The sequence below is a fragment of the Bos grunniens genome, chromosome 7 (genome assembly GCF_055505025.1).
Source record: "Bos grunniens cultivar Pamir isolate PY7600 chromosome 7, Bosgru_T2T1.0, whole genome shotgun sequence".
NCBI lineage: Eukaryota > Metazoa > Chordata > Mammalia > Artiodactyla > Bovidae > Bos > Bos grunniens.
Genome location: NC_141171.1, coordinates 50,256,905 through 50,278,438, shown reverse-complemented (window position 1 = coordinate 50,278,438; position 21,534 = coordinate 50,256,905). Strand labels below are relative to the sequence as shown.

Below are 21,534 nucleotides of genomic sequence, written 5' to 3'. Positions count from 1 at the left end.
TATGTGATGGCAACTGAAATTTGAGTCATGTTGGGAGACTAGTATTATGTAAACTGTGGTATTCGAAAGTGATACATATGAGATCTGTACAAAGCAAGGGCTGTCTGATAAAAGACTTGCATCTATCTAGAATATGTAAAGAACACTCAAGACTCAACAGTAAAAAGCAACAACCAGTTTGAAAATGGGAAGAGGACCTGAACAAACATTTCACAAAGAGAATATGTGGATAGCAAATAATCACATGAAAAAAGTCTAATGTCATCAGCTGTTACAGATATGCAAATTAAATCCACCACAAGGTATCACTATACATCTATTAGAATGCCTAAAATAAAAATGATAATACTAAATACTATTGAAGATGTGGAGAAACTGGGTCTTTCATTGGTGGGAATATAAAATGGTACAGCTACTTTGGAAAATACCCAGTAGTTACACTCTTGGGCATTTATCCCAGAGAAAGAAGAACTTAGGTTTATTTTTAAGAAAATCTTTATACAAATGTTTATGCAGTTTTATTCATAATACTCCAAACCTGGAAACAGACATTCTTCAACAGGTAAATGGTTAAATTGTAACATCTGTACAATGGAATACTATTCAACATTAAAAATAAATAAACCATTGATATTTACAGTAAATTGGATAATGAGTTAATGCATCTCAAGTGCATTAAGTTCAGTAAAAAGACAGTCTCAAAAAGTTACAGACTTTATTTGTATAGCAGTCTCCAAATGCTAGAATTATAGAGATGGAGAGCAAATTAATGTTGCCCAGGCACAGGGATAAGAGAGAAGGGATGAGAGGATAAAGTGCAGATATAGAGGAGCACTGTAGAGTCATTTGATGGTGATGGAACAGCTCTGTAACTTGATTTTCTGGTGGCTACATGAATCTTTATAGATAACACTGTCTAGAATGACACACACACATGCATGCTAATGTGTACATGTAAAAGCTGGTGGAATCAGAATAAGACTTGTGGTCTAGTTAATAGTATTGCACCTATGTCACTTTTTTGGTTTTGACATTGTATTGTTATATAAAATGTTACCATTGGAGGAAGCTGAATGAAGGGCATATAGTACTCTCTATTATTTTTGTAATTTCCTTTGAGTAGTAATAATTGCAAAATTAAAAATTTTGTTAAAGGCCTTTCTGGGAGCCAGGCATGCAGGCATGAGGCAAAAATAACTAGTTTCTTATCCTGCTCACTTGTCTGTCAACCCTCAGCTTTCCTTGACCTCTTTACATGACCTTTGGTGGCCACCAGAGTCCTCTAGCAGGGTGGAAGGAGAGCATTTCACTGTTTTAGCCTAAAAGAGAAGAATATAGCATCCCATAGATGTGATTGCCCTGCTAGGAATGGTCTTTTTTAAGAGAGACTGATTCATTTCTTTGGTTGATGTTCAATGGAGTGCTTGTCACTGGGGAGAAAACCCATAGGTAATAGATGAGCAATTTGGAGCTGACAGCTGCTCATCATCCTGCTTTTTATAAATATTCGTGCCTTTTAATTATTCTCAGAAGATGGAGACATAAGCCACTGTGACCTTTCAGACTCTCTCTATAAGTACTATCCTCTGAAATTGGGAAGAAAACAGAAAGTGTCACATGTATAAAATATCTAATTAAAGTCTTTTATTCACCTCCAACATAACTTCATTTTAAAGATCTTTATATGTGTGTGGGGTGGAGAGGGACTGAGCAAAAATTGTTTGAGACTTGAGCATAGTACATACAGTAATTTAGCCACTTCAAACAGTTGAACAAATTGTACACCTGTAGTTAGATTGACAGTAATGACAGAGATTTAATTTTCATCAGCAAATCGCTCCCACTCTGACAGCTCTTTACCGACAGTTTCCTGTATCTGGGTTTCCCTAAAATGTTGCTGGATGGGTAGGGTAAAGCAAAAGATATTCTTTAATTATAGAAGAAAGAGAACCAAGGTATGGATTATTACACCTTAGATCTTGGCTTTTCCATGTGAGATTAGGGGTTGAAGGTGAGCTGAAATTGTTTACCCTGACCTCAGTGATTACAAGGAGACTTTTCATTCTTCCTGAGCATTGGAAGGCTGGCTGAGATAAGTGGACCTTGGAAAATCTTGAGTGAGTTCTTGTGGCAGAGGGCTATATGTGTAAATTCTGAGGGCTTTCTCTCTGGGCATCCTGGAAAGTACAGATTAAAGAAGGTTGTGCCCTGGAGCAGCAGTTCTTTGAGGATGGGCATCCATGGCAGACCACAGGCTGATTGGGCAGATGTCTATAGTTGATGATTAATCACCTCTTTGCTACTCTTCTTAGGAAAGGCAGGCCAAAGTTAAGCGGCTCTTCCGTCCCATTGAGGAGCTGAAGAAGGACTTTGAGGAGCTGAATGTTGTCATTGAGACAGACATGCAGATCATGGTACGATTGATCAACAAGTTCAATAGTTCCAGCTCCAGCCTGGAAGAGAAGATTGCTGCACTGTTTGATCTCGAATATTATGTCCATCAGGTATTGTATTTCATTGTCCACTGGTCTCACTTTTAACTAACACCTCCAAAAATAAACCCCTCTGCCCAAGGCCCTAAGAAAGTATTGTCATCGTCTTTACTTCTCTCTCAAGTCATAGAGGATTTTTAATCTAGGCCATTATCTGTTGTATAAGATACTTTCTTAGAGACTAGAGCCAAGTTCTATTTCATTCGGAGTGCTACTACTTTTAATTTTTCAACACTGAGGACATAGCAGAGGTAAAATAGACGGGATACTTGTTCCATGTAGCTTATAGTCTGGAAGAGGGTGCAATTAAATAGTGAACAATTGAATAATGAACCAATTAACAGTTTAATAATGAGATAATTTAAGATTATGATAAGGATGAGTGTATAATGGGGGAACTTAGTCTAGTCAGGGATACTGGGGAAGGCTTCTCTGAGATTGTGACATTTAGGCTAAGCATTAAATGATGATTAGAGGTTGAGTAGACAAAGAGGGGAGATTAGAGCTTGGGGTGGCAAACTCTGGCCCACTTTTGTGAACAAAGTTTTACTGGAACACAATCACATCTCTTTGTGTATGTATTGTTTTATTGTCTTGACTATTTTAACATTGCAGTGGCAGAGTTGAGTGGTTGTGACATGAACCATTATGGATCATGAAACCAAAAATATTCACTATCAGGCCCTTTAGGAAAAGTTTGCCCCATTGTATTGGAGTGTTTCAGGCAGAGGAAATAGCTTATAGAAAAATTCTGAGTCAGAGAAGAGGTTGGTGAGATCAAGGACCTGGTAGAGACTGGAGTGACTGGAGCACAGAGACCAGTGGGTGAGTGGCATAGATAAAGTGGAAAGGTTAGGGGATGAGACAGGTGGGCTTGAGAAAATCATGCTTTTTGTAATTTTATCCTTGATCCTAAGAACCATTGGAGAGTTTGGAGCAGGGAAATAACTGATCTGATTTGTGCCATAATTATAACAGTTAATGTTTATTGAGCATTATCATGTACTCGGCATGTAGTCAAGTGCCTTGTACACATTAATTCATTGACTTCCATATCTGCCTTTGGAGTAGGCACTGCTGTTAATCCCATTTTGTAACTGAGGCAAATAAAGCACAGGCCACATTTGTGATTGCCCAAAGTCACCCAGTTAGTGTAGAGCTGGGATTAGCAACAAGGTCTGTGTGATCCTAAACTCTGTGCTCTTAGTGTTTTGGATACTCTGACTCTCAACGGGGTACTGGTACCACCTGAATGAAACCTAAGAGAGAATAGATGGATCTAAGCAGAAGGAACCAAGAGAAGTCATTCACTTATTGAATGAATTAATTTATTGCATGCCTGTTAAGTTCCAGGCACTGTTCCAGGCACTTAAAATACATTTGTGAATGGAATTGGAGCTTACCTTCTAGAAGAGGCAGATAGACAATAAACATACCTAACAAGTAAATTATAAATAATATGTTTGAAGGAGATAGATACTACTGAAAAATAAAAAAATAGAGCAGGATAAGGATTGGCAGTGTTGGGAAGGAAGGTCTCAGTTAGGAGCAACAGCAGGTACCATAGCCCTAAGGTGGGAGCATGTCTAGTGTGTTTGGGGAACAACTATGTGGCAGGAGCTGAGAGAAGTAGATGAAGCGCAGAGAGATAATGAGAGGGAGATCATGGAGCACTTTGTGGGCCATAGAAAAGAATGGAATTGGACAGAGTTAGAAGAATGTTGCAGAAGCATTTGATCTGACTTTCTTTTAAAGAAAGTCTGGCTGCTGTGTTGAGAGTTAGACTGTAGACTGAGGGCATGGGTAGAGGCAGAAAGACCAGATAGGAGGCTGTTGCAGTAATCCAGACTAGGGGCGATGGTGGCCTGGGAGGGCTGTGTAATCATCATCAAAGGCTTGCTTGAGATCTTCATCAAGATACAGATCTTCAGCGTCCTCCCACACATGACAGCGTCCTTGTTCTCTATAAACTAAGCTAAAAGACATTCTTTAGGATTTTGCCAGCCTTTGTGTTGAGAGAGGATGAGTGTGTACTGTATCTGCAGGAATTATGGGATGGCCTCTTCATCTCTCTCTGCTCATAATTCTTTCTCAGGCCTCAAATAGCAGGTCTGTGATCCTTTTAGAGAAGAAAATGGACCTGGGTTCTCTTTCCTCTTTCCAGTCTTTCTCTCCAGGGTAAAAAAACAAAAAGTCCAACAGCTTTTCTGTTACAGATATTTAAAGGAATAAGGATCCTAGGAGTTATTGGCCAACTCAGTCCTGCTCTGATGTTGACAGCTTTTATTTTTTCTCTTCTTAACATACTTCGATGGGTCTTTAGGTGTCAGGTTTCTGTAGGCTCTTCTTTTAGCTGCAGCATGAAAGGCCAAAATGACCTTTTATGAGAGCTTATCTTATCCAGAGGAGGTTGAGTACAGAGAAGGGTAGCAGGGCCCTAATAAATTTTATTTCCCTTGCAGGTTCTTTGGTCATCCAGCAGTATCATCACTAGGGTGACATCCCATTGTGCTTTCATGGGTCACTAAGAGGAATTAACAATTTCTTGGACATCACCAAACTTATCCTATTTATCAGTCCAGAAACTAGTCCCCTGGTGGTGACCGAACTTGATCTGTTGGCAGAAGAGTCTTAAGTATTCTAGATCATTGGTCTTTCAAGTGGAAATACAGATAAGGCGGTGGGCTGGTATGTCAGGCTTCCATGCAGTAGAGTTAAGTTGTTATTTCACAGGGGTATTGAAGAAGACATAGCTTGGCCTCAAGTTCCAGTTGTGGTGGGCAGTTAGGGTGATGTAGTGCTAGATTTGAGGGAGATAGGACTCTTCTTACAGGAAACTTACTTAGTCCACTTTTATTCTAGACTGCTGATTGGATGTTTTGAGGAGTCATGGGCTTCAAGGACCCAAACTGGCTCTGCCCAAGGATTTTCTCACAGCCATGTTTGAACTATTAAACAAGATTTGTGAAAAGCAAAATCATGTGTGTGGAAACAGCATGTGAATTATTTATAAGGAGCAGCCACTGCCTGCCCCATTCACCCTGTGGCAGTGTATTTGCCTTCCCTCACATGACTCCTCAATTATTTACCATCATTTCTCCCTTTCTTTATTTTCTGTGTTCTCTCATTGTCTTGTCAGTTTTCTGTTTCTCTTTTCCTCCTGAGTGTTGGCACAGTTCCCTACTGCCTCCTTCATTATGCACTCCTTCCTTCTACCTTGAACTCCTTTCTTTCTGTCCCACCCAGTCCTGAGAGCAGCCTGGGAAAAGTTCTGGCCCCAGACCCTGGCCCTGGTCATGCCTTCTGCTGTGTGATACTGGGCAGGGCCCAAATTTTGGAGCTTGTGTGTACAGTAAGCAGAGTGACTCTTTCCTACTTTATCTCCCATAAAATAACAAATGAGAAAACATCTTGAAAAGGCTGAAGAGCTTATGTAAATGTCAGCCTTTATAATACCCTGGTTTATCTTTATAGTAGTGAAGATAAACTGAATCTATAATAGAACCTCTGTGACTCTGGGCTGCATTGGTTTGCTCTGCTAGGAACTCATACCAACCTTGATAAGTAGCCATCTCAGGCATGGAATTACAGGGCTTTCTGAGCCAGGGTTTTGTATTTGGAAAACCTGGAAGAAGGAAGACTAAAGGAGAAGGTAGTGAATTCTTAGATTTTAAAATCAGAGTATGTAAGGAAGGAAAACTCAGTATTTATTTGTGCTTATGTCACAAAGCACTCAGCTCTGAGTCTCCCTAGTTCGCTAGGCTATGGTCCAATAATCATTCCCCTTCACAAGGACAGATTAGGGCAGACAAATGACAACCCTGGCCTGGGGCCCTTATGACAGAGCAGACTCCATGCTTTCTTCATGGCCCTGGATTGGCCATCTTTTTAGGTCTGTGGTACAAGAAACCCATTCACTTTATTGGCACGGATAGCCCAGACTGCCTTTTTTACTCACAGTGGAGTTTATTTCAGTGACCTTTTTTTGATCAAATTTATTCATTGATTGAACTTCCCTGTGGTGGCTCAGATGGTAAAGCCTACAATGTGGGAGACCTGGGTTCAATCCCTGGGTCTGGAAGATCCCCTGGAGGAGGAAATGGCAACCCACTCCAGTATGCTTGTCTGGAAAATCCCATGATGGAGGAGCCTGGTAGTCTACAGTCCATAGTGTTGCAAAGTCAGACACGACTGAACAACTTCACTTTCTTTTCATTCATTGACTTAATAGCTGTGTATTGAATGCTTAGCTATATGCTTAGATTATTGTAATCCTTGGACCTGTACCAGTGGACAGAAAGACAGAAATCCCCTGCTCTTGTGTTTGAGAAGAATGATCTTCTAAGGGGTTAAAAACAGGCTAGGCCTACCCCAAAAGATAGGCATAGTCAAATACAGCCCTTCAAACTGGATTTCTCTGGTAGAGCCATCTTTCAGTTTGAAAGAATAGAGTCAGGTAAGAAAGGGCTTAGTGGAATATGGAGGAGAAAGGTGGGTAGTAGTCCCATTGGTGTTAGGCTTCCTGCCTCTTCCTGATGATTTGTAGAGTGGGATGAGCATGTAGACAAGAGGCAGCTTTTGTACCAACAAAGATATTTCCAAGGGAGACTGTAGCTGCTGCATAGGGAAAAAAGGATCCAGTGACTTTTCTGAAGAAGTTGAGTCTTCTTCCAGGATGCAAGTGAAGCTTGGGAAACGAGAGTCTGAATTTTGGGGCTTTGGACCTTAAGTATAGCCTAGACCAGTGTGGCCCAATAGAACTTTATGGGATTATGGAAATGTTCTACACTGTCCAGTAATAGCCACTAGTGAGTTAGCAAGGCCAAGGCTAAAGCTTTTGAGAGAGACTTTTATGCAGATTTATCACAAAGTGTCCTCAGATTCATTCAACCTTAGATTATAAAGTGGGTAAGTGGAAAGAGAAGCATACTATTGTTATTCTTCTTCTAGCATTTTTCCAGCCCTCCGCCTGCAACAGAGTTCCTTTTATAGTCCCTGATTTCTAATTAAAAAGCAGCATTTTAAAGTGTCTGCTGCCTCCACTGCCCCCACTGAGGCTGGACATCACCAAGAAGCATAGTGTCATTTAATAGTGCCGATGACACCAGATCTTGGTGTTAACAGCTTGTACATTATGAGTAAGCTTGTGACTCATTATGGTAGTAGAATTTTCTAGGACATGTTTGGCATAAGCAATTGCTAGGTGACATTTTTGCCAGTTCTCACGCAGGTACTCATAAATCATGGTAGATGAATTGGGAATTCTCAAATGTAAGATTGTTTCAAAATTTAGTTGGTTCTTACAGACCCTTTCCTAATTAGTCAAAAAGGCCACCAATACATTTTACTTAATTTTTTTAGTTTGTTCTTGAATAGTTAACAAAAGAAATTCTTACCTTGATGTCTATACTATACTAAGCAGTGCCTCTGTTCCAGATGGATAATGCACAGGACCTGCTTTCCTTTGGTGGCCTTCAGGTGGTGATCAACGGGCTCAACAGTACAGAACCCCTGGTGAAGGAGTATGCGGCATTTGTGCTGGGGGCTGCCTTTTCCAGGTGAGCAGCATGGATGGTCGTCACATTGGCCAGGATCCTTTGGACCCTTCAAGTGAAGTCTAGCTTTACTCTTGGCCTGATTGGCCTGGAGGAAGGATAGGTTTGAACTCACGCACGTCTCTATCCACAGCTTAGTGTAATCTCATTGAAACTAGAGTAAGAATTTGATTCTGCCTTTATTCTAACTAGATAAGAATTTTTACCCTTGTTGTCACCATCGGTGACTCTCTCTTCCCCCTCATCTTATATGTATGGACATTTCATAACATATTTTAGGTCACATTCTCTGTTTTAGTCAAAGCTAATTAGAAGTTACACAACCATAAGTAGCTGAGAGGACGGGGAGTGAACTCCAAGAGTTGATCCTTTTAGCAGAGAAGCTTCATCTGGTGATGAATAAATAATGAACCTGACCAAGGAGGGCCTTCTTGGGGGAGATTTGCCTTCCTGTAGTTGCCTGAAACCAGTCAACGTGCCACCAGGTTATCACACTCTCTGGGTTGAGAGTTGTTTAAATTTCAGTTAGTCTGGCTTATGCTCAAAGACTGATCAGGTAAGAGGAATGAGCATCTCCAAAGGGTAGATGCAGAAAGAGATAGGAGCACCATATCATTATACTCGCCCTAAAAAAGTCAAAATGTCTTCAAGCTGCAGTTGTTCCATTTTTGAAAGTCTGTTCCTAGGACCATTTGTTCTTCTACAACAGGAACCATTATTCAAATTCTTGCTGTCGGGACATGTGTGGTGCCTATTAAGGATTACCTTGCTTGCTTGCCAGGGTTGTGATAATGTAGAAGGGCTCTTTTGAACATTATCATTGGACTCTTTGTTTTGAAAAGATTTCCTTTGCCTTTCATCTACGATTATCTTTGGTTAATCAGAATCTCAGTCTGATACTCTCTAATTCTAAAAGACTTAGCTATCTTTTCTTAGTAAATTGAAAGGCAAAGTTAGGAAAGCCAGAATTGTTGCAGGTGAGAGGCTGGGAGCACTGCAGGCCTTTGTTTCCCTTCTTGCTTACCTGCCCCATGTTTAAGCCCTGCTTGTCTTGTGGACTCCAGAGCATTCCTCTCTCGCTGTTGTTGACCAGAGCCATGCAGGGAAATCACTGCCTGTGCATTTACTGGAAAGGTGAAGAATCTATAAATTTGTCATTGACAGCTGTGATTTCAGCCCTGCACAAGTTAAGATCTTTATCCTCATTAGACTTTAGAGGCTTGAGAACTTACTGAAGTTCACTTTTTGTTTCTCAAGCTATAAAATAATTGGTTCAAACATTATTAACCTCTTTTCCAGACCCTTTTTGGAAATCTTCTCTGTACTCTGAATGTGAACAGATGATTCTGTATGTACTTTGCCATTGCTTCTGGAAACACATTTCGTGGGAGAAAAGAAACGTCTTGATGTCACAGCTTGGTTTAGGGGAGCTAAGCGACTTGAGAAGCTTGCTTTGGGACTGCTTAGCAGGCCATAACTCATATGGAGGCTGTGCCAATGTGTGGTGTTATTAAGACTTTTCCATGATTGTATTAGTGTAAGACTGTGTTAACATTTATGTGGTATCACTAAAATTTAAATAGAGATAAATATAAAATATTGCAATTTAGTGTTTTGGTGGCAAGAAAACTGCCGTATTCAAAATGTTCTAGCTGGGATTTTGATGGCTCACTGGAGGGCAGTTACAGTGACAGCATGGTATGGCGCCAGAGCATTTGGAAGCCAACAGCAGGCTCCTGAACACCATGAAAATGTAAGTGTTTTATGCAAAGAGGAACTTGATGGAAGGTAAGAATATTTCCATGCAGAGGTAGGATTCAGTGGTCTAGTCTGATATTCATTATTTATTCCTGGTGTCCTAAGTATTGGTTCTGCAGCTTCCTACCTGCCCTCAGCCTGCAGGTGAGTACACACGTGGCACCCATGTATGCATACCTGCAGACACAAAGTGATTGGATCAGCTCTTTCTTTGTCAAGAGGGCTTTCAAGAGGTCGTGAGCATGTTGGAATCATGGAGTCTCATGGTTTGGGAATCTTATTTAGAGATCATTCCTTCCAGTTTTCTGCTGATGAGCAAAAACATAGCTCACTCAGTCCAGATGTTTGACTGTTTGCAAGAACTAGGTAGACCACTGGTACATACAGTCAGAAAATCTAGGTTCAAGTCCAGTTTCTGTCATTTCCTGGCTGTTTACTTGTAGGCAAGTGATTTCACTTTTCTAAGCCTCACCTTTTTCATTTGTTATCTAGAAACAATCATAGGTTTCCTTTAAGACTGAATGAATATGGAAGAACATAATATCCAATAAATCCTGTGAAATGCTTATAAAACACCTATCAGTGACATGGGGTATAACATTGTGTTCATTGTGTGTCCTTTTTACTTTGCGTTTTCACTGTAACTCAGAGTTAAAGTGTTTCTTTTGTTTTGCATTGAAGACAAATGCAAACCTTTGTCTTCCTCATTTTCTCTTCTATTAAATGCCTACCTTCTACCACATGTATCTCTTGGTGTCAGTCTTGCTGCTTCATGAGCGTATTTATTTGCCTGCCTGGGTTAATTACTTCATAAGACCTCCACAGACATTTCCGTAGTGGGAAGCGGTTATTCCAAGATCAAGAAGAAAGAATTTACATAAACATAATTGATGTGGCCACTCGGTGTTACACGGCCACTGAAACAGTTTGTTCCCTTATTTAAATATTATTCACACTTATTATGGGTCACACACATTCATTTTCAGCTGCCAGAGTTTTTGTTGGCCCATGTGCAGGCAGGTCAGGCTCTTGCATAAAATGATATGTAGAAATAGGAAGGTAGGAGTCTGATGTCTTTGGCATCTTTATCTTTCCTTACCTCCCTTTCCTTCCTCCTTCCCTTCCTCCTTTCTTCAAGTCACATATTTTCAGTGGTCTTTCTATGACCTGCTTTCATCTTATGATGGCACCTCTCTCAGTCACTTTTGGTGTCCACTGTCCATGAGTTCTTTTATGCATATGTATGAATTATTCAATTATATCGGCTTGTAAAAGCTCACTATATGCAGTCCTTTTTCATGAACTTATGCATAGTGTAAAAAGGGAGGTATGTGTGCTGTCAGCCATAGTGCAATTATGTTCTCTTGTGATGGATCCCTGGAATAGGATTACACTCTACCCTATCTTTGATGTCTTCATTGGACCCTCCTTAGGAAATACTGGGTTACATACATCTCTCTGTAAAATGAATGTTCACCCCACTGCTGACCTTCACCCTCTCACCCTATGCTTTGTTGGTTCTCTAATTTTTCTAGTTATACTCTTCCCATGGATATTTTACTAATTAATTTTAACCATTTGGCCAGTGTCAAATCTTTGTGTCCCATTTCCATTTGTTGGCCTCCAATTTTCAAATTTCTTTCCTGCTATCCTTGAATTTTAGTGCTTATCTGTATCGTCTCTGTCTTGCCTGACTTTTGTGGCTTTTTGGGGGATCATTTCCATTGACCTCTACCTTTACTGCTGTCAGCCACTAGGTATCTTGAAATTAATTTCCCTCCCCTCTCCAGCATTTCGTGTTGTCTGCCCACTTCCATCATCTCTTCACATTTTCATCTCTCCTCTTAAATATGGTTCTTACCCTTGTCATGACCTCCATCCTCTTCACATCCTCCTTTTCTCCCCCTCACCATTCTTCTTTTTCACTGTCTTGCCACTCTCTAGGCTCCCTCCTTTTAGCCTGCAAATGTTCGATTACTTAGCCACTGTCCCCTGCCAGCCTTCCCTTCCAAACTTCTTGAAAGATTAGACAGTTAGGGATCCAATAAGTGCACATGAGATACAATCGCTGAAATGGTTCAAGAGTATTTTGTCTTTATTGACATCTCCATTAACATTCAACAATGTCAACCACTACTTTCCTTTGGAAACTTTACTTCTCAGCTGCTATGTGATTGTAGTAGTCCCTTAGTTCTTGGATGTCTGTAATTAATTACTCCATCTATTTTCTTCTTATGGCAACATTATCTTTTCAATATCTCCTGACTACAGCCATTTACCAGAATTTTCATGGCCTTGTCACTATTGTCTCTTCATTTTCTCTCCCAATGGTCCCACCTTTTCCTGTGGTTTCAAATTCTACCTCATTGTGGATAACTCCAGTGTCTAAGCTAGCTTTTCTTCTCAGGTCCTTTCCTCCATTTCTATCAGACTGTGTCATTGCACATCAAACTGAAAGAGAAGAAAATGGAATTCATTTTTGTCTATCTCAAAAGCTAGGCTTTTCTTCCCACTTCTCTATTTATCTGTTCTTGGCCTTATGATTGTCTTTGTTACCAAAGCTTAAAACTTTGGAGTGATATTTGAGTCTTGTTTCTTTCTAGTTATTTACCTAGTCACTGAGTCCTGTGGATTTTTATTTTCACAATTATTGTCTACTAAACAATGATTTCATTTTTATAAATCTGTTTTAACGAACCTTGATATTGTGAGGGCAGCAACATGTTTAGGGAGGGGACTCCCTCTCTCAGTGCTAGGAAATGAGCCCTGAATAGTTTAAATCAGGCATGGCAATCCCATTTTCTCTGGATGTAGATTGATTTAGAGGTAAGCATTTGACCCAGTTCTGGACAATGAGACATAAAGAGATGTTTGCTGGAAAAGCTTCTGGGAAGGATTTTGTTCTCTTATAAAGATGTTCAAACATGTTTTAGAAAAGGCATTAGGAACCAGAGATCAAATTGCCAACATCTGCTGGATCATCGAAAAAGCAAGAGAGTTCCAGAAAAACATCTATTTCTGCTTTATTGACTATGCCAAAGGCTTTGACTGTGGATCATAATAAACTGGAAAATTCTGAAAGAGATGGGAATACCAGACCACCTGATCTGCCTCTTGAGAAATCTGTATGCAGGTCAGGAAGCAACAGTTAGAACTGGACATGGAACAACAGACTGGTTGCAAATAGGAAAAGGAGTATGTCAAGGCTGTATATTGTCACCCTGCTTATTTCACTTATATGCAGAGTACATCCTGATAAACCCTGGGCTAGAAGAAGCACAATCTGGAAACAACATTGTAGGGAGAAATATCAATAACCTCAGATATGCAGATGACACCACCCTTATGGCAGAAAGTGAAGAGGAACTAAAGAGCCTCTTGATGAAAGTAAAAGAGGAGAGTTAAAAAGTTGGCTTAAAGCTCAGCATTCAGAAAACTAAGATCATGGCATCTGGTCCCATCACTTCATGGCAAATAGATGGGGAAACAGTGGAAACAGTGTCAGACTTTATTTTCTTGGGCTCCAAAATCACTGCAAATGGTGACTGCAGCCGTGAAATTAAAAGACACTTGCTCCTTGGAAGGAAAGTTATGACCAACCTAGACAGCATATTAAATAGCAGAGACATTACTTTGCCAACAAAGGTCCGTCTAGTCAAGTCTATGGTTTTTCCAGTGGTCATGTATGGATGTGAGCGTTGGACTGTAAAGAAAACTGAGTGCTGAAGGATTGATGCTTTTGAACTGTGGTGTTGGAGAAGACTCTTGAGAGTCCCTTGGACTGCAAGGAGATCCAACCAGTCCATCCTAAAGGAAACCAGTCCTGGGTGTTCATTGGAAGGACTGATGCTAAAGCTGAAACTCCAATACTTTGGCCATCTGATGCGAAGAGCTGACTCATTTGAAAAGTGCCTGGTGCTGGGAAAGATTGAAGGCGGGATGAGAAGGGGATGACAGAGGATGAGATAGTTGGATGGCATCACCGATTCAATGGACGTGAGTTTGAATAAACTCTGGGAGTTGGTGATGAACAGGGAAGCCTGGCGTGCTGCAGTCCATGAGGTTGCAAAGAGTCAGACATGACTGAGTGACTGAACTGAACTGAAAGACAAAGATAGTAAGGAGACCTTGTCTACTTCTTTCTACCTTGATTACAATTGTTGGAGTAACAGTTGTTGGAGCTACAGCTGTTGTCGGAGCTGCAGCTGGCTTAGACCAGTGAGATGAGATGCACAGGAACAAAAAGGCGATATGCTGAAGAGGATAAATGAGGGGAAAGACAAGACTAGCTTCTTTATGATACAGTTTAGCTACTATACTGGCTTTAGAACCATCTATTTACATATTTCTGTCATGAGAGTTTTTTTTTTGTTTTTAAAGATTCTGTTAGTCATTATTCTGTTAATTGCTTCTAACCATATTCGAATTAATAAATTTTAAATATCTCTCTTCATAGCACTTATCTCAATTTGCAGTTAAATATTTGTTTGATTACCTGTTAAATGATGATAAACCCTGTTAGTCCAGGGGACAATAGAATTCATTTTCTGTCTTAAACTTGCTGTTTCCCTAATGTATAGCCGGACCTAGCATTGAGTGCTAGGAAGTAATAATGAAGAAACTAAAGAATAAAGTGACACCTAGGAAATGAAGTGTTTTTCAGATAACGCATGAGGGCAGAGTGGAGGATGCTGTCTCTATTAATGATGTAATAGTAGATGGTTCAGATATCTCGGTTCAGTCACTCAGTCATGTTGAACTCTTTGCAACCCCATGGACTACAGAATGCCAGGCTTCCCTGTCTATCAGCAAGTCCCAGAGCTTGCTCAAACACACGTCCATCAAGTTGGTGATGCCATCCAAGCATCTCGTCCTCTGTCATCCCCTTCTCCTCCAGCCTTCAATCTTTTCCAGGATCAGGGTTTTTTCTAATGAATCAGTTCTTTGCATCAGGTGGCCAAAGTATTGGAGTTTCAGCTTCAGCATCAGTCCTTCCAGTGACTATTCAGGGCTGATTTCCTTTAGTATTGAATGGTTTGATCTCCTTGCAGTCCAAGGGACTCTCAAGAGTCTTCTCCAGTACCACAGTTCAAAAGCATCAATTCTTTGGCACTCAGCTTTCTTTACAGTCCAACTCTCACATCCATACATGACTACTGGAAAAGCCATAGCTTTGACTAGACAGACCTTTGTTGGCAAAGTAATGTCTCTGCTTTTTAATATGCTGTCTAGGTTTGTCATAACTTTTCTGTCAAGGAGCAAGCATCTTTTAAATTCATGGCTGCAGTCACCATCTGCAGTGATTTTGGAGCCCAAGAAAATAAAGTCTCTCACTGTTTCCACTGTTTCCCCATCTATTTGCCATGAAGTGATGGGATAAATGCCATGATCTTCGTTTTTTGAATGTTGCGTTTTAAGCCAACTTTTTCACTCTCCTCTTTCATCACAAGGCTCTTCAGTTCCTCTTTGCTTTCTGCCATAATAGTGGTGTCATCTGTGTATCTGAGGTTATTGATATTTCTTCCAGCAATCTTGATTCCAGCTTGTGCTTCATCCAGCCCGACTTTTCACATGATGTTCTCTGGATATAAGTTAAATAAACAGGGTGACAGTATACAGTCTTGTCTAACTCAATGAAATTGTGAGCCATGCCGTGTAGGGCCACCCAAGATGGATGGATCACGATGGAGAGTTCTGACAAAACATGGTCCACTGGAGAAGTGAATGGCAAACCATTTCAATGTTTTTGCCTTGAGAACCTCACGAACAGTATGAAAAGGCAAAAAGATATGACTCTGAAAAATGAACTCCCCAAGTCGGTAGGTGCCCAATATGCTACTGGAGAAGAGTGGAGAAATAACTCCAGAAAGAATGAAGAGATGGAGCCAAAGCAAAAACAACATCCAGTTGTGGATATGACTGGTGATGGAAGTAAAGTCCAATGCTGTAAAGAACAATATTGCATAGGAACCTGGAATGTTAGGTCCATGAATCAAGGTAAATTGGAAGTGCTCAAACAGGAGATGGCAAGAGTGAACATCAACATTTTAGGAATCAGTGAACTAAAATGGACTGGAGTGGGCGAATTTAATTCAGTTGACCATTATATCTACTACTGTGGGCAAGAATTCCTTAGAAGAAACACAACAAAAGAGTCTGAAATGCAGTACTTGGGTGCAGTCTCAAAAATGACAGAATGATCTCTGTTTGTCTCTAAAGCAAACCATTCAGTATCACAGAAATCCAAACTATGCCTCAACCACAAATGCCAAAGAAGCTGAGGTTGAATGATTCCATGAACACCTACAAGACCTTCTAGAACTAACACCAAAAAAAGATGTCCTTTTCATCACATGGGACTGGAATGCGAAAGTAGAAAGTCAAGAGATACCTGGAGTAACAGGCAGGTTTGGCCTTGGAGTACAAAATGAAGCAGGAGAAAGGCTAACAGTTTTGCCAAGAGAATATACTGGTCATAGTGAACACCCTCTTCCAACAACAGAAGAGATGACTCTACACATGGACATCACCAGATGGTCAATACCGAAATCAGATTGATTATATTCTTTGTGCCAAAAATGGAGAAGCTCTATAGAGTCAGCAAAAACAAGACCAGGAGCTGACTGTGGCTCAGATCATGAACTCCTCATGAGCTCAGATTATGAATCAGAATTCATAGGTCTGAATTATTGCAAAATTCAGACTTATATTGAAGAAAGTAGGGAAAACCACTAGACCATTCAGGTGTGACCTAAATCGAATCTCATGATTATACAGTGGAAGTGACAAATAGATTGAAGGGATTAGGTCTGATAGAGTGCTGAAGAACTATGGACAGAGGTTCATGACATTATATAGAAGGCAGTGATCAAAACCATACCTAAGAGAAACAAAGGCAAAATGGTTGTCTGAGGAGGCCTTACAAATAGCTGAGAAAAGAAGAAAAGTGAAAGGCAAAGGAGAAAAGGAAAGATACACCCATCTGAATGCAGAGGTTCAAAGAATAGCAAGGAGAGATAAGACAGTCTTCCTCAGTCATCAATGCAAAGAAATAGAGGAAAACAATAGAATGGGAAAGACTAGCGATCTCTTCAGGAAAATTAGAGATACCAAGGAACATTTCTTGCAAAGATGGGAACAATTAAAGGACAGAAACGGTATGGACCCAACAGAAGCAGAAGCTATTAAGAAGAGGTGCCAAGAATACACAGAAGAACTATAAAAAAAGATCTTCATGACCCGGATAACCATGATGGTGTGATTACTCACCTAGAGCTAGACATACTGGAGTCTGAAGTCAAGTGGGCCTTAGGAAGCATCACTGCGAACAAAGCTAGTGGAGGTGATGGAATTCCATCTGAACTATCTCAAGTCCTAAAAGATGGTGCTGTTAAATTGCTGCATTCAATATGCCAACAAATTTGGAAAACTCAGCAGTGGCTACAGGACTGGAAAAGGTCAGTGTTCATTCTAATCCCAAAGAAAAATAATGCCAAAGAATGTTCCAACTACTACACAGTTGCACTCATCTCACATGCTAGCAAGGTAATGCTCAAAATTCTCCAAGTGAGGCTTCAAAGTGAACCAAGAACTTCCAGATGATCAAGCTGGATTTAGAAAAGGCAGAGGAACCAGAGATCAAATGACCAGCATCCGTTGGATCGTAGGAAAAGCAAGAGAGTTCCAGAAAAACATCTGCTTTATTGACTATGCCAAAGCTTTTTACTGTGTGGATCACAACAAACTATGGGGAATTCTTAAAGAAATGGGAATACCAGACCACCTTACCTGCCTCTGGAGAAATCTATATGCTGGTCAAGAAGCAACAGTTAGAACTGGTTCCACATTGGGAAAGGAGTACATCAAGATTGTATATTATTGTCAGATATATCACCTTGACCCTTTAAAAATCTAGGTCTGTATAATACATATGTAGCAACACTCCCCACTCCCAACCCCCAACTCTTCCCCACAGCTAAAGGCCCAAAAGAGAAGGTTAGAGGTGGGATGCAGTCACGTGTTGGAGATGCCAGAATTTGAATAAAAGTCCAAGTGCGATTCCTAGTACTAGTTCTGACCTCTTGACTCCATAACCTAATTTTTCACTCCTCCAGATGCAGAGAGATGCTCAAACCATTTTGTATCTCATAAATTAACTGTCATATTAACCAGGTTGGCCCAAGCAGTTGGATGGCCTTATAGCTTTTAAAGCTGCATTCAAAGTCTTATTTCTTTTTTCAAATGGCAGTTAATGACAAATGTAAAATGAGAGCTAAGCCTGACCAGGGTATTGAAGAAACAAAGGGTTCATTGTGGGGAGGGAGGCACCACTTTGCTTAATGAACTTGTCCTTTCTGCATTTCTTTTAAATCTATCTCTGTAATGTTCTCCTGCCTCCTCCACATCCTCTGTGGGGCTGCTTTCAGATTTTTTCAGTATTGACTACCTCCTCCTTAATTTCTTCACTGTATAACTCCAGCCCATGAAGTTCTTTCCTTTCAACTTTATTAACATTTGTTGTCTGGACTCCTAAACTGTCTCATACAACTAATTATCTGCAAATGCCAATTCTTTCCTCTGTTTTCCCAATAAAACCGAGCTTCTTGAGAGTGAAACTGGTATCCAAGCCGGTGGTAGCCGCAGCACTTTATAGAGGGTAAGTTTCATGTAGCTGCTTAGAGCATTTCATGGTGCAAACTAAATGGTCCAGCACAAAAGCTGAAATCACCAAAAATAAGTGGTAGTAATGAAGCCACAAGGAACAAGGAAGCTTTTTGTTTTCTATTTTGTTTCATTTTTCCACTAGTGAGTGTGTTTTACATTTGTATTTAAAATTTATACAATAAGTAGCAAAACAAAGTTGGAAGACTTCTGTATCTAGCATATGGTGATTAACATTTCTCAAAAAGAATTCTTGGTTCAGAAAACTTGAAGATGCTGGATCTGTAACATATAAACATTTCCTTAAACATTGCTCAATTCAGCGGTCAAAAAAACTTTAGGGCTACTGCTTTGAATTCCTAAAGGGGAAATAACATATTCTTTATGTGGTAGTCCTGTAAGAAATTGAGAGAAGTTCCAGAGACACAAATTCTAAGAGATATGAAACGCTGGAAGTTACATCTGTTATGAGAACACTTGTTTCCTAATGGCCAAGATCACGTGGTTTCAACAGGTGTTAAGTTGGGAGACAGGAGATAAAAACTTGAGCCCTTGAAAAGGAGAATTAGAAAAATGAAAATCTTCTAGTTAGAAAAGGCATTTTGATTTTGAGTGGAAGGTAGAAATATTTCCAAGGAAATTCTTCACCCTTGAGTACTTTTGGACTGGAAATCATGTTCTCTTTGTGCCTTAAAAATCTCTAAGCCGAGAATTTATTCTAAAACAGTCTCAATATATAATAAAGTGGAAAAAATGTTTGCAAATTAGGTTAGAGATATAACATTAGTATTCCAATATATATATAAAGAATGCCTAAAAATAGAGAGTAGGTACATTAATAACCCTATAGAAAAATGGGATAGACACACACCACAGAATAAGAGAGTGTAGGTGACTTAACCATAGGAAGAAATGCTCAGCCTCACTCATAAGAAGAGAAAGACCAACTAAAACTACACTGAGATACCGTTTTTCACCCATCAGGATAGCAGAAGTCCAAAAAAGTTGATAGTATATTCTGTTTGTGAAGCTGTGGGGAAATAGGCTCTTATACATTGGTGGTAGAATTTAAAAATAGCACAACCCTTACAGAATGAAATTTGACAGTAGCTAACAAAATTGCACACATATATTTACCCTTTGAAATATTCCTACTTTTAGAATTCTACTTCTAAAATAATACTGATAAAGATATGAAAAGACGTATGTATGTTCAAGGTTATTCACGGTAGCACTATTTGTAATAGCAAAAGAGGGAAATCAGTCCAAACGTCCATCAGCAGGGAATAGATGGAATAAATTATACTATACCATAAATTGTATCATTTATTCCATGGAGTGCTGCAGAGTTGTAAGAAAAGATTTAGGAATGTTTCTGTATAATACAGAATATGTCTGTTGTGATATTTCCCAGGATATATTGTTAAATGAAAAAAGTAGAGAAAATTATGAATAAGTGCTATTAAGCATTCATATGTGCTTATGTTTTTTTAAAAAATGAAAGATAAATGGTTGATATAGGGAGAGGGACTGCAATCATGCAGATATTTTATGTAATTTTAAAACTCAAAGTAATTACAAAAAATTATTTCTCATAAAAATTGAGAACAAAATGAAACAATTGAATCTAGTTGTCTATAGAATTGGTGGGATAATCACACAAGGAGGAACTATTTCATGTGATTTTACAATCCAGTAGTTTAACTATGCATCCCAATTTGGTTGCGTTTTAAAGACAAAGGTATCTGTAAAACTTTTTAGAAATCTTGTTAATGGAAATGTTAGTGTTGTTATTCTGAGACTGTTATGTGTGTTGTGGGATAAAGCAGATGAATATTTATGCTGGTTTCTCTGAGAGCCAGGATTTTCAGCGTGACAGGGGAGATACTGATGTAAAATTGAATATTGAGTAAAATCCCTCTTAGTCCTGATTTTGGATCGAAAGTATTAGCATGATTTCATGATGAATTTTTTTCTTAAAAAATGTATTTGTTAGCTCTGTCCACTGAAAGAATCTAGAAAAAAAGATAAAGCTAGTAGCAATGGTCAACTGGGCTTCCTAGATTGTATTTTCTATTAATAAACAACATTTTCCTCTAAAATAGCATTTTTCATTAAAAGGAACTCTGATTTCACATTGGCTCATTTCAAATCTGGAGTAAAATGTGTGCAAAATGATCTTGGATGTCTTTTTTTTTTTTTGGTTGGATGTCTTGTCATAATCAAAAGCAAGAACATTCTCAAAGACTACTTGGGTCTTGTGTAAAGGACTCAGGATTCAACTTGAAAAGGTTCCCAGTGACCATAGATGGGACTCTAGGAATTTCAAGATGGATAAGAACTGCAGTGAATTGAAGCAAATAAAATATGTTTAAATCCCCAAATTCATCATGATACTTTTGAACAAATTTTAAACCTCTTTGGTAATTTTTAGAGAGTGCTGGGTAGGGAAACAATTCAAATCGAAAGTAACAAATAGAAACAATAAAGCATTATATGTTTATCTCTTCTTTCCCATATGAACTGAATCTCTGCATACTCAACTAGTTGAGGGGAAGTTTTTATTTTTCTTGCTTTACTATATTGTGTTGTTTTCTGCCATGCAACTGGAATCAGCCATAACTATGTATATATCTGCTCCCTCTTGAGCCTCCCTCCCACCCCTCCCCCATTAGGGGAAGTTTTTAATAGAGAAATCCTAGGTAAAAAAGGAAGAGTGTTGTAGTTAGAATATTACTATCCTGTAACCTTTAACAAACTGATGGATCTTGGTAATGACCATGAATGGCTGCAAAAGAAAGGCAATCAAACATTATCTGCCGTGTTATGGATGATGTGGTACATATCCATTTATCAGTTTAAAAAAATTTTTTTTTTTATTTAGGCTTTGCTAGGTATTCTTTTGGAGAAGGCAGTGGCACCCCACTCCAGTACTCTTGCCTGGAAAATCCATGGGCAGAGGAGCCTGGTGGGCTGCAGTCCATGGGGTCGCACAGAGTCGGACACGACTGAAGCGACTTAGCAGCAGCAGATACTCTTTGCTGCTCGGGCTTTTCTCTAGTTATAGT

General features: G+C 39.5%; 1 protein-coding gene across 19 annotated transcripts in view; it reads left to right on the top strand.

The window, feature by feature from the left end:
- SIL1 (SIL1 nucleotide exchange factor) overlaps positions 1-21,534 on the top strand; it is a 250,318-nt gene that overhangs the window by 156,875 nt on the left and 71,909 nt on the right. For 13 of the 19 annotated variants that reach the window (XM_086411862.1, XM_086411861.1, XM_086411853.1 and 10 more), the window contains 2 exons: positions 2,313-2,504; positions 7,929-8,050. In XM_086411862.1, the coding sequence (XP_086267988.1) occupies positions 2,313-2,504; positions 7,929-8,050 (314 nt within the window). Of the gene's footprint in view, positions 1-2,312; positions 2,505-7,928; positions 8,051-9,346; positions 10,552-21,534 lie in introns of those variants that run through there. The other 6 variants (XM_086411869.1, XM_086411868.1, XM_086411866.1 and 3 more) reach the window with 1 other exon arrangement.